Below are 14,347 nucleotides of genomic sequence, written 5' to 3'. Positions count from 1 at the left end.
AGATGCTCAAAATACCAACCAGAGTCTTCAAAAGATAAAGAAGCTCTGACAAAGGCTCATCAAATGTAATACAGTCATCCATCAACAAAAAAGCAACTAGCTAAACAAAAAACTCAAGCATCATCCTCAGCTCCATCAACATCTACCACTCCAATATCCATCGTGATAGGGTCATCTAGTCCACCGTCCCCATTATCTCCATCATCAACGACCATAATACTATTCCCTTCATCATCAACTCCCATTGCAGAAAAAATCTGGGACCACTCATCAGCTTAAGCCTCTCTACAGGCCAAGGCCACTTGCTCTTTATGGACTAGGTCAATCATAAGCCTCCTTCGATGACTCCTTAAACTTGTAACTAGCAAATTACACCTCGTGCTTCCCTATTTTCAGATCGGCACAGAGAAGCTCACGTGTCAAAACTAAGATCTCCTCAGACCGTTGGTTACACATAGCAAGATCATGCTTTCTATTAGCTTTCATGGAAGCTAGAATTTCTTCAAACATGGCAAGACGGTCGCCAAGTACCACAAACTGCTAAGCTCCATTAAAAGAATGAAAATAGAGAGATCAAAGCAATTACTATTGCCTCTGATCAATCATTTCAAATTGCACATCAATTTTCAAGATCTCTTCTGTGCACCAGGAACGCTTATATAAACAGTAGGTAAGGCCTAAGAGGAGATGCATTGGGCCACCCCCTAACTTTATTCTCTTTCTTCTTCTCCCCTTTTCAAATATTACCCCTCCAAATTTACTATCTTTCCTCTTCTCTCCCCTTTCTTAATAATACCTCTCCCAACTTTATTATTTTTCCTCTTTTACCCCTTCAACCCCAAAGATTTTTTAATAATACCCCTCCAACTTTATTATTTTCCTCTTTTACCCTTTAACCCCTAATACGGGCAAACTCTAGCGGATTTCTACACTTGGACAGATGGCTTTGTATTCAGGTGCAAATCATACCTCCCATATAGGTTTAGATCTATCAACTTTTCCTACATATCTAGTCTTTTCATTTTAATAAATTGTTAGTTTCCTTCTTGTATCAATGACCAAAGAACAAGGCATACTTACTCAACCACTAATATAATATGAAAAACGAAGGAATATGAACTGAAGATTAAGTGTAATCCATAAAGCTAATCGGACAAAGCCAACAATTACATAAGAGATTAGAGCTTACCAGTAGAGCTTTTTGGCTTAATCTGTGCTGAACGTCCTGATTTGGAATTCTTCTCTGCACTAATTTTTTTCTCAAGTGCCTGCTGCTTCCGGATGTTCTCATCGGTGAATTTCAGCAAACGTTCCATGCCTACCCATTCATCCCAACTGTTGACATTGAAAGTTTAAATCAAAAAAGTCCAAGCTTACCAATTGTTGAAGGTAAAAGTAAAAGACTGTTAAACGCTCACACTTAGTAATTTAACTAGAGTAGGTAAGCTGGACTTTTTTTTTTTTTTTTTTTTTTTGATAAGTATAAGATTATATAAATGAAGAAAAGATGAGGGGGAGGCTGAGATAGCCCCCAAACAACACGAGAGAAGCAGCAAAGAAAGAAAAAAAACAAAGGAGGTCAACTTCCATGAGTAAGAATTCTCGTGATTGCTAAAAATAAGAATATGTGCTCAACAATGCTATAGTTCCTCCCTGAAGAATTTCAAGATCTTTAGATTTTTAACAACACATGTCTATAATATGAAGAATGCCCACATTTCTTATCTTGGTTAGTAACCAAAAAAGACTATAGTGCAAAAGAAACAGAAGAATGAGAGGAAACAATACCCAAAAGGACATAAAAATAAAAAATACAAATACAAGAACATCCAATGAGAAACAATTGGTTTGGGAAGAGCAACAGGGGACCTAAAAGTCTCTAGTAATTGAATCCCAACCAATGAAAGAGTGCGAACGGAATACCAACTCTCCACGACAGATTTTCCTTTCCTTCTAGTACTTTGGCTGTTCCATTACTACCATGGTCCCCAACAAATGGGCAAACAATACTAAACTCAAAAGTCCAAATCATTCTTTTTTTTCTCTGAAGGAACTTTCATTCAAGAAACAAACATATCAAGGCATTTCAAACAATAAGACGATCCATACCTTCAATATGATGAAGCGATGGGCAGAGAGATGGTTTACGTATTAATGATACGGCACATAATACACCAATTTGGAATCGTCATGTTTCAATGATTTAGATGATCGAGGGAAAACCAATTTGCCCCACATAGACTTCCCTGGAAAGAACTCCTCATGAATTTTCTTCAAGCTTAAATAGCATGACCTCACTGAAACTTGCCTTTACTCCATACAACCGAATCCTCTCGTTCTTGATTGATTGGGATTCCACCCAATTAAAAGAGAACCTTACACTCATCAATCTCATTATCTGGAAGATTTTACTGGAAATAGTATGCAACAAATCAATTCATATTTTCTAGAGAAATTATTTGCTAGGTCCCTCAAGTGTGAGAATGAAAGAAATCATGGCCCATGTGTCACCATCCTGCTTGTTATGAATGCAAACAATGTGGCACATGCAGCTGATGATACGTAGGACCATGACACTATGGCACTGTCATTTAGTGAGTCACACAAAGTTGGTCTTCCTAATCAAAATGGTTCCACTAGATGAAAGAAATTATCCAATATGCAGAATTTTTATGGATGGATCACTATCTTCTTTATGAAGATGCAAAAATTATTCTAATATGTGAAATGGGATTACAAAATAGACATATCTTTTTCTTTCTCTTTTAGCAAAGCAAGGATTAATTTAGAAAAGAATGAAGGGTAAAACCTTTAATTTACAAGTTTGAATGAGGGCAAAGCTGAATCATGCCAACTGTGATTATCAAAAAACTAATTGATAATGCTCTATCAAAACTCCTCAATACAATCTTCCAAATTATCTTACCACACAACTCATTCAACCTAGATGTAAAAATGTCACAACTCTTGGAAGAACCTACACAATATTAGATGGGGAGAAAAAAGAAAAACTCCCCAAGAAAACTCGAGGGTTGAAGTGTAATTTGCTCTCTCATCATGAGTTTTGCAAGTAACGAAATGATTTTGGAAGATCATTCTACGATGATGTAGGTGATCCACAATCAATGTTTTGCCCAACACCATTATCCGTATGTATGCTACCACTATAGGAGGAACTGGCCTACCTACATTAAACTCACTCGAGTCCAAAATCCCATTCTGCATATGTTGTCTTAATTTTCAAAAAATCGATACGGAACCAAACTATTCTAAAACATTCGGAATGTATCGAAATATTAGCTTTAAATCAATAGAAACTAATTTTATTCAGAAATAAATACAAAAAATAAAAAGTAAGTGTTTAAATGACAATAAGAATTAAAAATCAACTTTTCACATCAGCACACATACATATTCCGAAGCATTCCTAAGTAAAAATAGACATCTCAAAACATTATATTTGATTGAATATATAATGTTCAATGTTGTCAAATGCGATCGCATATGCCATTTCCAAACTATATTTTGCATATGCTACCATCGCATATATAAATGTATGTTATTTGCACAATATGTGATGGCATATTGTAGTATGTGATGGCATACTTTTTAGACACAGATTTTCTTCTTCTTTTTTAGCATAAACTCAGTTTTCTCTTATAAACATCCCACTTCTACCCCCATACTTGATGCAAGAAGGCAATGCGAGATAAGAAAATTTAGAGAATTAGGAAATTTGGTTTAGGATTGGGTTAAGGATTTGGGTAAGATAGGGTAATTAAACTATGATCTTATGCAAGTATAACCACAATCCCAATGAAAATGATTAAAGGTTTGTAGGGTAAGGAAATCTGATGCAAGACGGCGAGGGTAGAACAAAAAAATAAAGGGGTTTATGGAAATTTGGTTGGGGATTGGGTTAAGGATATGGGCTATAAGATAGGGTAAACCCAAAAGTTAAAATTAAAAAAATTAAAAAATTAAAAAAATCTCGCAATTAACGAAATACATGAAAAGGGTTAAAAGTTAAGGTTTACAGGGTAATGATTAAAGGTCAAGAGAATGGATAAAGGATTAAGAGTTGAAGTTTGTAGGTTTCAAGAATCAAGAAAGGGATTTCAAGAATCTAAAATCAAGAAAAGGGCTTTTAAGATTCAAGAATTCAAGATTTCTTGAAAAAATCAAGAAAACATAATTTATAGGTTGAATGCACCAACATTCAAAAGAAAACAGAAACTTCTTGTTTATTCTATTCATTTTCCGTAAATAAACCCTAATACAATTTATAAATAAAAAAATCAACAAAAACTCTTAATAAAACTAAAATACCTAATTGTCGTAACTTTCCCTCTCCTAAATTTTCAACCCTAATAAACTTAAATAAAAAGCATCCTAAAGTTACCAAACTGCCCATAAATATTATACTAAAACCATGAGCCAATAAAACATAAAAATAAGCCCAAGTCTTAAAACCACTCAAAACTAAAAAAACAACTAATCTAAAATAATCTCGACAATAAATCTACACCTAATTAAGTGAAAAATCTAAATAATTACAAATTTTTCGACGAAACCCTTGACTTTTGACTTGAGTTATGTTCCACATTAATACTCCTTTTACAACATCTCTTCTACCTTATAATTTCTTTCTTACCCTCACAAAGCTTCCAACTGTTAAATCTCATTACATTTTCTAATGCATTCTCACATAATTATAAATATTCTCTAATCTCTACTCTACACTATTACTCTCTGTTAGAAGTAATAAGTTATTATTAGTAGGGGTAGTATGGTCTTTTTGTTCTTTTGTTATTTTGGTTACGATATATAATACATTGTGCGGCTAGGGTTGGGGTCAATTCGACTCCTCCCAAGTTTCTCCAATATCTTCTTTTATTCTCCTTCTCAAACTCTTAATCTACATGGTATTAGACAACATCCTAAGAGTTTAAATCTTTCTTTTTTACTATTTCTCGATTGATTTATAAGAAAATCAGATTCTTCTTGATCTAATTAAAGGTGAACAAAGCGTTCTTATTTAATCCTCCATGTGGAGGTACGATTGTGGTTGCTCTTGTGGTTGCGCATAGATCTTTACGTGAGAGGATCTAAGAAGTTTTTTAATGATTAGTATTGTTTTCGAGTAAGTTTTGTGGTTCTCCGGTGTGGTAAAAGGTATTCGTAGTAATGTTTGAGTTCTTTCTAGCCCTAAAATCAATTCTATAATTTTTTGGGTGGTGCAGTTCCACAAAGAGAGATTTCTCTCTAGTTTTTTGGAGATTTTCCACAGATCTTGGCTATAAGGAATTCTTGAGTTTGGGATGTCAAACAGATCACTCCGTTTTTCATTCCCAATCCACTAATGGGTATGTTCTTCTAGTTGTATATGTGGATGATATTGTATTGACAGAGAGTAATGTTGTTGGGATTGAGAAGTTAAAAGTCATTTTTACAACAAAAGTTTCATACTAAGGATTTGAGTAAGCTAAGATACTTTCTTGGTATGAGGTTACACATTCAGCTGGTGGAATTAGTCTCTCACAAAAAAAGTATACTCTAGATTTATTAAATGAGACTAGTCTACTTGGGTCTAAACCTATGGATTCTCCAATGGACCCAAAACAGAAGTGGACTATTGATCGGGGAGATTATTTTGATGATCCTGTTAGGTATAGGAGACTTGTTGGAAAGTTGAACTACCTCACCATTATCAGGCCGAACATTTCATTTGTTGTGAGTATTGTCAGTCAGTCTTTGGAAGCTCCTAAAGCACCTCATTGGGTAACATTACAGCATATTGTTAGGTACTTATAGGGTTCCCCAAGACGTGGTTTGTTATACAAGTAAAATGGCCATACTCGCATAAAAGAATACACGGATGCAGATTGGGCAGGTTCTCCTTCATATAGGAGACCAACCACCGGATATTGTACATTCTTGGGTGGTAATCTTGTGACATGGAAAAGCAAAAAACAAAAAGTTGTTGCTAGATCTAGTGCAGAGGCTAAGTACAAAACTATGTCACACATGTCTTGTAAGCTAACCTAGTTGAGACACTTTCTTCAAGAGATAGGTTTTACAGTAGAACTACCTATGAGTCTCATTAGTGATAACCAGGCAACCATACACATAGCTTCTAATCCTATGTTTCATGAGAATACAAAACATATTGAAGTTGATTGTCACTATGTTAGTGATAAACTCCTGAATAGTGAAATTGCTACTTTCTATGTGAAGTCTGAAGATCAACTTGCTGATTTGTTTACTAAATCATTGGATTGTAGTAGGGTAGATTATATTTGTAACAAACTGGGCTTATATGATATATATTATCTATCTTGAGGGGGAATGTTAGGAGTAATAAATTATTATTAGTAGGGATAGTATTGTCTTTTCTTTCTTTTGTTATTTTGGTTACAATATATAATACATTGTGTGGCTAGGGTTGGAGTCAATTCGACTCCCCCCACGTTTCTCCAATATTTTCTTATATTCTCTTTCTCAAACTCTTAATCTACACTCTCAAAGTTCAAGTCTCAACTTAAGTCACTCTCAAGACTCAAAAGAAAACAAAAAAGTTCTCAAGAATCAAGATTTAAACATTTTCTGCATTTGTTCCTTCGTTTTTCCTTCCTTGCAATATATGCCACCACATATGCAATGTGCGAAATGGCATATGAGAATAGCATGTGCTGGTCGCATATGTTATTTAACAACATAACTGAATTGTAAGAGTTTTAATCGTATCGAATTCATGCGGCCTAATGGAAGGGATATGCTTTTCTATAAAGAGAGATAATTTGGTGAGTTTCATGAAACATACTTGACATTCTTAAACATTCAAAGTTCAGTAAAAGATATATTTTGTATGTAATGGTAGTTCCGCATAGAGGAACAATGACAAAAGTTGCATTACATTCATAATTTCAAATAGTATTTCAGTATGTCAAAAAATTGGAATGTTTTGGCTAAACATCTTGGAATGGAATATTCTCACATGCAATACTATCCAAGGAATCATAGAAGAATTGCACTAAAAAAATACCCTATGGGTCCTAATCCAATCCCTGATATCCTTCCCCCTAGGAAATTGATAAGAAAATGAAAAGGAAAATAAACTAAACTCCCCATTCCATTTTGAAGAAATAAGTAAGTCATTCAATTACTCCATTTTCGCCTTACAAAATTTTCTACCTCAACTCATTTCCACAATATATCCATAAAACTGAATCTTCAATACCAAACCTCCAGAATTATTTTCCAAGGCCTTATACATAACTTTTTTTTTTTATCGATAAGGCTTTATACATAACTAGCAACCTTCTCAACCCTAAATCCCCAAATTCCTCAAGCAGCACACTACTTCCATTTGATAAAATGAAATGTCCCTCTCTTATTCCATTAGTGATCTCCTTGAACTTTTCCCATATGCAATTAATTTACAATTGAGATGGGCATCATTAATAAGAACATGAAGTACAGCAGAATAAAAGAGTACTCTTAATTTAACGTAATTCTCCCCTTGAAAGATAGGTAACTCCCCCTCCACCAAGTTAATCTCGTGTACCCTTTCAATAATCAATTCAACAACCTAAAAAGATGCACAATCTTCAGCTATATTTATATTTTCCTCATCCATTCCACGGATATCCTTTTCCAACAGGGAGTTCCAAGATCGACTTGAAGACCAAGGATACCACAAACAATAACCACCTACTCAAGAAAATTTCAATATAAATATATTGCCAGCATATTCAAGCTCACCGCATTTGGCAATCTATCACTAAATTGTCCTCATATTGAATATGAGAGATTATTGGGACATTTTTGCTCATCATGTTTTCAGCACACCCAAAAGAAGACAATAGATTAGCTAGTTGTGTTCATCTTATCAAGCCAATATTTCACATAGAAGACCACTCGAGTTTTCTTGTGCCAATGGCTCGAACATCCTCTTTGGGGTTAAGGGGCTAAAAGAGGAAAAACAATAAAATTGGAGGGGTATTATTGGAGAAGGAAAATATAGAAAAAATAACATATAAAATTGGAGGGGTATTCTTAGAAAGGGGAGTAGAAGAGGAAAGGTAATAAAATTGGAACTTGGAAAGGAAAAGAAGTGAAAAGACAATAAAGTTAAAAGTTATCCTTGAGATTTCTAGTGAGATTATATTCCAACCCCTCTTTATCAAGGGGGTAAAAGGAGTGGCGCCCACTGCTATGTTCTATTATATAGGTTGTGGGCCCCGTCCATGGATGATCTCAAAATATAATGGAAGACAAGAGTATGGGAGGTATTATATTCATTAATGCGAGTGTGCAACCTCAAGTTGTATGTATGCATAAGAAAATACCATTAGTGAAAGTCACTATCAAGGACGATGAGAACTAGGATCAATCAATAAAGAAGGGTGGTAGAAAAACAATAAGAGCAACCAACATTATTTTATTTTATTTTATTTTATTTTTGATGGGTAAGCTGGACTTGAACCCACAACCTCAAAGTTGCTTTGCTATGTGTCAAACCAACTGAGCTATGGTCTCAGCCCAAGAGCAACTGACATTATGTTACTACTAGAGGATAAAAGGATTGAGGTTGATCTAAAATGCATGAATGAGACCACACGAGTGGTGGACCGGTGAATTAGTGACCTGGGTGTGCTCCCCAAGGTCTTGAGATTGAGTCTCCCCCCCACCCACAAGGTCACCAACACTTTTTTGTGGAAGCAGGACGTACCCACAAGGATTAGTCCCACTTCCAAAGCGGTGGGGCACCCTGCATCAAAAAAATAACATTCATGGATGAATGAGATTTAGTTACAAAAAAAAAAAAGGGCTATTGCAATTTATAATTTATATTTTTTACTTTTTAGCCATTGCTTACATTTTGAGAAAAACACAAGGAACAAATGGGTGTAATGGGTGAATCTCATTCATCTAACCATAAGTTCTTTTTTCTTTTTATTCTTTTCTTCTTCCCTCTTCCTTTCCTCATTTTCTTCCAATGCTCTCTCCCTCTTGACTTTTCAACTCTCGCACCTTATAGCCTACAAGTAATCTCTTAAAAGCAACAAATCCAATCAAAAAAATTCATAAAGTTAATGCCCCCTCCATGTGTAAAAAAAGAAGAGTGGAGGAAAAGATGTCTCCTTTGTTCATACACATACATATCTCATATACGCGTGTGCATGTGTGTGTGGACAGAATGAAATGGTGGAATACAATTCGTGCAAAAGTTTGGATGATGATTATGCACATGTGTGTGGTCAAACCTGAAATTTATTAAAGCTTCACGTACAAGTCTACAACTCATTGCTAAAATGTTTGAAATCGTAAAACATATACATACAAAAATTTTATGCTTGGATATTTTGATATATATTATCTAAGACAATTCATCTAAAGGAGAAGTGATGGTCAAAGGAATGCAAAAGTTTAAGGACCAAGACATTAAAGGATAAAAGGAATTGCCAACTTAGCTAAGCGGTAGGACGTGTGGAGTGTTGTTCCCACGTCCTAGGTTCAAACCCCCTTGAACCCAACTTAATTTGCTAACCACTAACCTTATACCTATCAAAAAAAGACATCATAGGATAAACAATTAAAATATATATAGATATATATATATAAACTTAAACTTGAACCCAACTTCATTTGGTAACTGCTAACCTTATACCTATCAAAAAAAGACATCAAAGGATAAACAATTAATATATATATAAACTTAAACTTGAACCCAACTTCATTTGGTAACCACTAACCTTATACCTATCAAAAAAAGACGGTAAAGGATAAAAATCTAAACAAGGTCTTCAATTCCTGCACTCGATTGCCTTCCTTATATAATATTTAAATCAGAATATTCCAGTAAGGTAAGGTACATAGACCAGAAAATGCACTCACTTTTTGTTCCAACCCTGCAAAACAACGAGAACATGTCACTAAAATACTGAAATTAGCAAATACTTTCTTGAGGAAACCCTTGGAATCAGTCATTCAGTACTCAATGTATTTGGTCACACCAATAGTGACACATGGCACAACTCAATATGTCAACCAATCCTATAAATGATTGACCTATTCCTTGGTGTACAAGCACACCAAAAGCAACCTGATAGGTGATTCCAATCAGTTGGATTTGAGCATTTTTCCTTTTTTTTTTCTTTTTTTTTTTTTTTTTTAACAATGGCTTGGAACCCAATGTTCTTTACCCATAGGCCTGTTCATGAAGGCTGTTGAGTGCATATTTTCCTCCACTGTCAAGTGTGTCATACTCTAGTTAAGTTCCGTGACCCTCTTATATTCATAGTTCTCCCTCTCTCCAACAGATCGGTCTTTTGGAGTAGTTGGTTGGTTAACAAAGGCTAAAATCTGATGGCTAGTATAAAACACATCAAGCTGAATTTTGATGTATAAGTTTACAAATAAGTGGCCAAAGATTCATGGGGTCAGTGGACGTAAAGAGTGTCATGTGGCACTATTTCGAATAACCAACTAGCAGGAAAGGTATTGATAACCAACACCAAAGGTTTCCTCTATTGTTGCAAAGATTATCTTCCATAGTTCCATTAACAGTAACAAAGTCAGCTACAGTAATTAGTAAGAAAAGAGCATCACGAAATACCAAAGACCAGCCTCGGGAGGGGAAAAATATACTTACAAGGTAATGCACAAAATATCTCCATTCCTTCTTCCGAAACTCAACTTTTTGAACCTTCCAAAAAAAAAAGCAGCAATGTATAGGATTTCAAAGCATCAACAATAAAGAAAAGAGTCTGACTAGCCTGACTAACTTAGTAAGATTTCAAATCTTAGTAAGGGTTCGTTGACCTCACCTCATGGCATCCAAAAACATGATCTGATGCTACAGGGTTGTAGAGGACAAAATTCTATGAACTTTGGAAATTAAAAATAAATAAATAAAGTTATTTTTTACGGTTGAATTTTAATTTTAAATTTGGAAGTTCCGTGGAAGCTCGGTAGCCGGGCATTTTCAAAACCTTGGAAGAAACCCAAAAAAAATTCTTTTTTTTTTTCAGATCTGAGTTTTTCCATGAAATCTAGAGGGCTGTGGTGTTGGATTGCAAATGTGTAATCCATTTGAGCAAAACAACCCTTAGTAAGACTTAAAATCTTACTGAGTTAGTAAGGAAACTGTTTCTCTGAAGAAATTTAGGCCACAGTGATTGATGAGTGGTGACTAACAGAATGGCTAAACCAAAGCTTAACAAAGAACAGCAGTACTGTAGAATCATAAATTTTCCTACATAAGCATTTCTTCACGGCTTTGGGTTTTGAATTGAATTAATGACAAGTCATATTAACTTGAAATGGGGTAACATTTAAAAAACCATTCCTGTCTAATTTATAAGGTGATAATAAACTGGTTGCATTGCAGAGGTAAAATTTTGGTAAAGTGCAACATGTCACTCAAGATGTGTGATAATGTAGAGCTGGACCTGACCAACCGCCTTGATAGCTCAGCCGGCAGAGCTGAAACACCTGGACTGCCGAAATAACTCTCTGCCAACGTGAATTAAGGAAAGAAGAGAATACTGGTTCACACTATAGCTTGGACCTAACAAGGGTTGAGACATGAAGAAGGAAGAGGCCCATATTTGACAACCAAAACAAGATGCCTATCATTCTAAGCCACTTACTGCACCAATCCTAAATACCATCTTACTCTGGCAGATTTATCTGAATATCAGAAATGGCTTCAAAGAGTCTCAAAAGGAAGCTTAGGTATTTAACTACTCGTGAGCATAGTCATCAAATTCTCTGACTTATTGAAAAAATCGTGATTAAATCGTTACTCTTTCCTTCACCTATTTAATCACAACTTTTACAATAAATCGTGACTTTTACGAATGTTGTGATTAAATCACAAACTTCTTGATTAAACCACGAAATTTGCGATTGAACCGAATTAAAATGAAAGATGAAATTGAAGCATTAGTAAGAGAACATGACCTAGATGAAGATGATGGTAACCATTTTCTTGATGAAACATTAGATAATGAGGATGCAACTGAAAACTGTTTGTATGTTAATAATATAAACCTTGAATTTGCAGGTGCCAGCTAGTTTAATTGATAAAGTCTTTGGATGATGATACCAGAGACCTAGGTTCATATCCCTCCAGCACCGAGTTACTGAACTCAATAAAAACAACCTTACCGATCTAAAAAAAAATAAACCTTGAATGTATTGTGGACTTGTGGTAACTTGTTGCGGATGCAAAGATGATATCTATATGGTGATATGGTGAATTATTATTGTGGTTTAATATGAAATTTGGAGATTTAATATGAACATGAGAAGCCTCTTCGTCAAATATTGTGTCATCCGAAAATAGTAAATGTGAAACCACCATTTTTGAATCTTCTATCTAAAACCCCTTGATTTCCTTATCCTCGTACGATTCATTATAACAATCATAAACTTGTTTCTCATATTTTGTATCCGTGTAAATTTTTCATAATCGACTATGCCACATTGAACATGCAAATGAATCCGTATCGCTCTCCTTTTGAGGACTCCTTGTCCTCTTTTTAATAAATTCCTTTGGTTATTAAAAAAAAATGCAAATGAATCTCAATAAAAGAGTTGCAAAACCAAGCATCATCTTTGAAATATCAACTATTTATTATCCACATCTATCAATCTTGCAGATTTATAGTTTAAAAAAAATTGTGTTTGTGTATAGAACAGCATCCACTATATCCATATATTCTTTGTTCAAACTATGGTTTTAAATCTCGTCGTAGACCGAGATGACTCGCCCGAGTCATCTCGATATCATTCAAAAACAATACTGATTTACATCGCATCTTAGACTTCACACCATCTCGCAAGATAAACGAGATGACTCGGACGATATTTTGAAAATCTCGGCCGAGTCACTAGAATTTGTATATTTTGATTAAAATAATTAATTTTTTTAGAATTTAAATATTTATTATATAAATAAAATATGATTTTATGACTAAACATCTTCAAATCTACCTTATATTATTAAACAGAGTTATATATGAATAAGATATTTTAAACCAAGTTAAATGATTTATCTCATACAAGACGAGTGGACTCATCTAAGACAACTTGGTCTCGACCATGAACGATACGAGACATCAAAGCAAGTTTTGAAACGATGGTTCAAACTCATTGGACCTATCACCTTTGTGAAAGTAAATTTATGAGGCTTCGTAACAATCCAGTCAAACCATCTCTCCAAATGCTGTGTTTCATCCCCAGAAATCTGTGTCAAATTAGCCTTTGTTTTCATCTATTGTCGGACCATTTCGTTCTATAAATATGCTTCCATCTTGCATCAAACAAAATCATGAAATTTTAGATCTTTCATGGCAAATTGTTAAACATTACCAAACTTAAATCTAATAAAAATAAAATTACCAACACATGCTATAAAGAAATTTGATCACTTCTTCAACATAACAGCAATTACAAGTTTAAAACCATATATAGACTCTAAAATAAACCCTAATCCTACCAACCCTCCACACCAATAAGAACATAATTCAAGATTAAGGAATTAGGGTTATAAATTTAAAAAATTAAACTAAATTCCCAAATCCTAAAGGCAAATTAAAGTGTTACCGAATTAGAGAAATCTACCTTGGCTTCGTAGATGGCAGGTCCGTGATAAGCGAGGACCTTCTCTCCTTCAGTGAAAGCGCACGAATCGGGTGAAGGAACAGTGTTGGTGTCGCCAACATCAGTAGTTGCGTTCGAACTCCCCATCAGTGGTGTCACGATTTGGAGGAGGGAGGGAGTAGGTGTAGGATAAGTAAACTACGCTCCTTATTACAAAGCTTCGTTGCCGCCTTGAGCACACAACATAAACAAATGAAATCCGCTGTTGACTCGTCCGATATCTGAGATGAATAGCCCCACATTTTGAAAGTTCTATTTTAATTTATAGAGCTTCTATTGACACACCAACTTTTGCTAACACCACCCCTAGATGTGTGCTAAACATGATTTTAAAACTCGGTTTCGCGTCTCGTCCATGCCAGATACTGATTCGTCTTGAACGAGTTTTCCGATACATTTGAGACGTCTTGTTCAAAAATGAGAAAAATGAACGTGGGATTTTGAATCTCATTTGAAAAATGGACTTGTTCGTCTCATCCATACCTAATACCAAGACGACTTGGGCAATATGTCTCAGTCTCGGACAAGTTTTGAAACCATGGTGCTAAATACTAATTCTCTAGTGATTTACCTATTCTCTTCTTCCACTTTTCAAAAATACCCTAACTTTATCATCTTTCTATTTCTACCATTTTTCAATATTACCCCCTCCAACTTTATTGTTTTTTATATA

At 34.8% G+C, this 14,347-nt stretch overlaps 1 protein-coding gene across 13 annotated transcripts in view; it reads right to left on the bottom strand.

Annotated features, from left to right (window-relative positions):
* LOC147404786 (MRG family protein) overlaps positions 1 to 13,918 on the bottom strand; it is a 31,703-nt gene extending 17,785 nt beyond the window's left edge. For 2 of the 13 annotated variants that reach the window (XM_086440861.1, XM_086440866.1), the window contains exons 1-5: positions 13,636 to 13,915; positions 10,658 to 10,711; positions 9,901 to 9,914; positions 8,650 to 8,773; positions 1,190 to 1,335 (exon numbers count right to left, since the gene is read on the bottom strand). In XM_086440861.1, the coding sequence (XP_086296987.1) occupies positions 1,190 to 1,335; positions 8,650 to 8,773; positions 9,901 to 9,914; positions 10,658 to 10,711; positions 13,636 to 13,736 (439 nt within the window). In that variant the 5' untranslated portion in view covers positions 13,737 to 13,915. Of the gene's footprint in view, positions 1 to 1,189; positions 1,336 to 8,649; positions 8,774 to 8,881; positions 9,706 to 9,900; positions 9,915 to 10,657; positions 10,712 to 13,177; positions 13,325 to 13,635 lie in introns of those variants that run through there. The other 11 variants (XM_086440864.1, XM_086440868.1, XM_086440865.1 and 8 more) reach the window with 11 other exon arrangements.
* Positions 13,919 to 14,347: the final 429 nt, after the last annotated feature.

The sequence above is a fragment of the Akebia trifoliata genome, chromosome 4 (assembly GCF_017979445.1).
Source record: "Akebia trifoliata isolate Shusen 1 chromosome 4, ASM1797944v1, whole genome shotgun sequence".
NCBI lineage: Eukaryota > Viridiplantae > Streptophyta > Magnoliopsida > Ranunculales > Lardizabalaceae > Akebia > Akebia trifoliata.
Note: the sequence above shows the minus strand (reverse complement) of the source record. Positions and strands in the feature narration are given on the sequence as shown.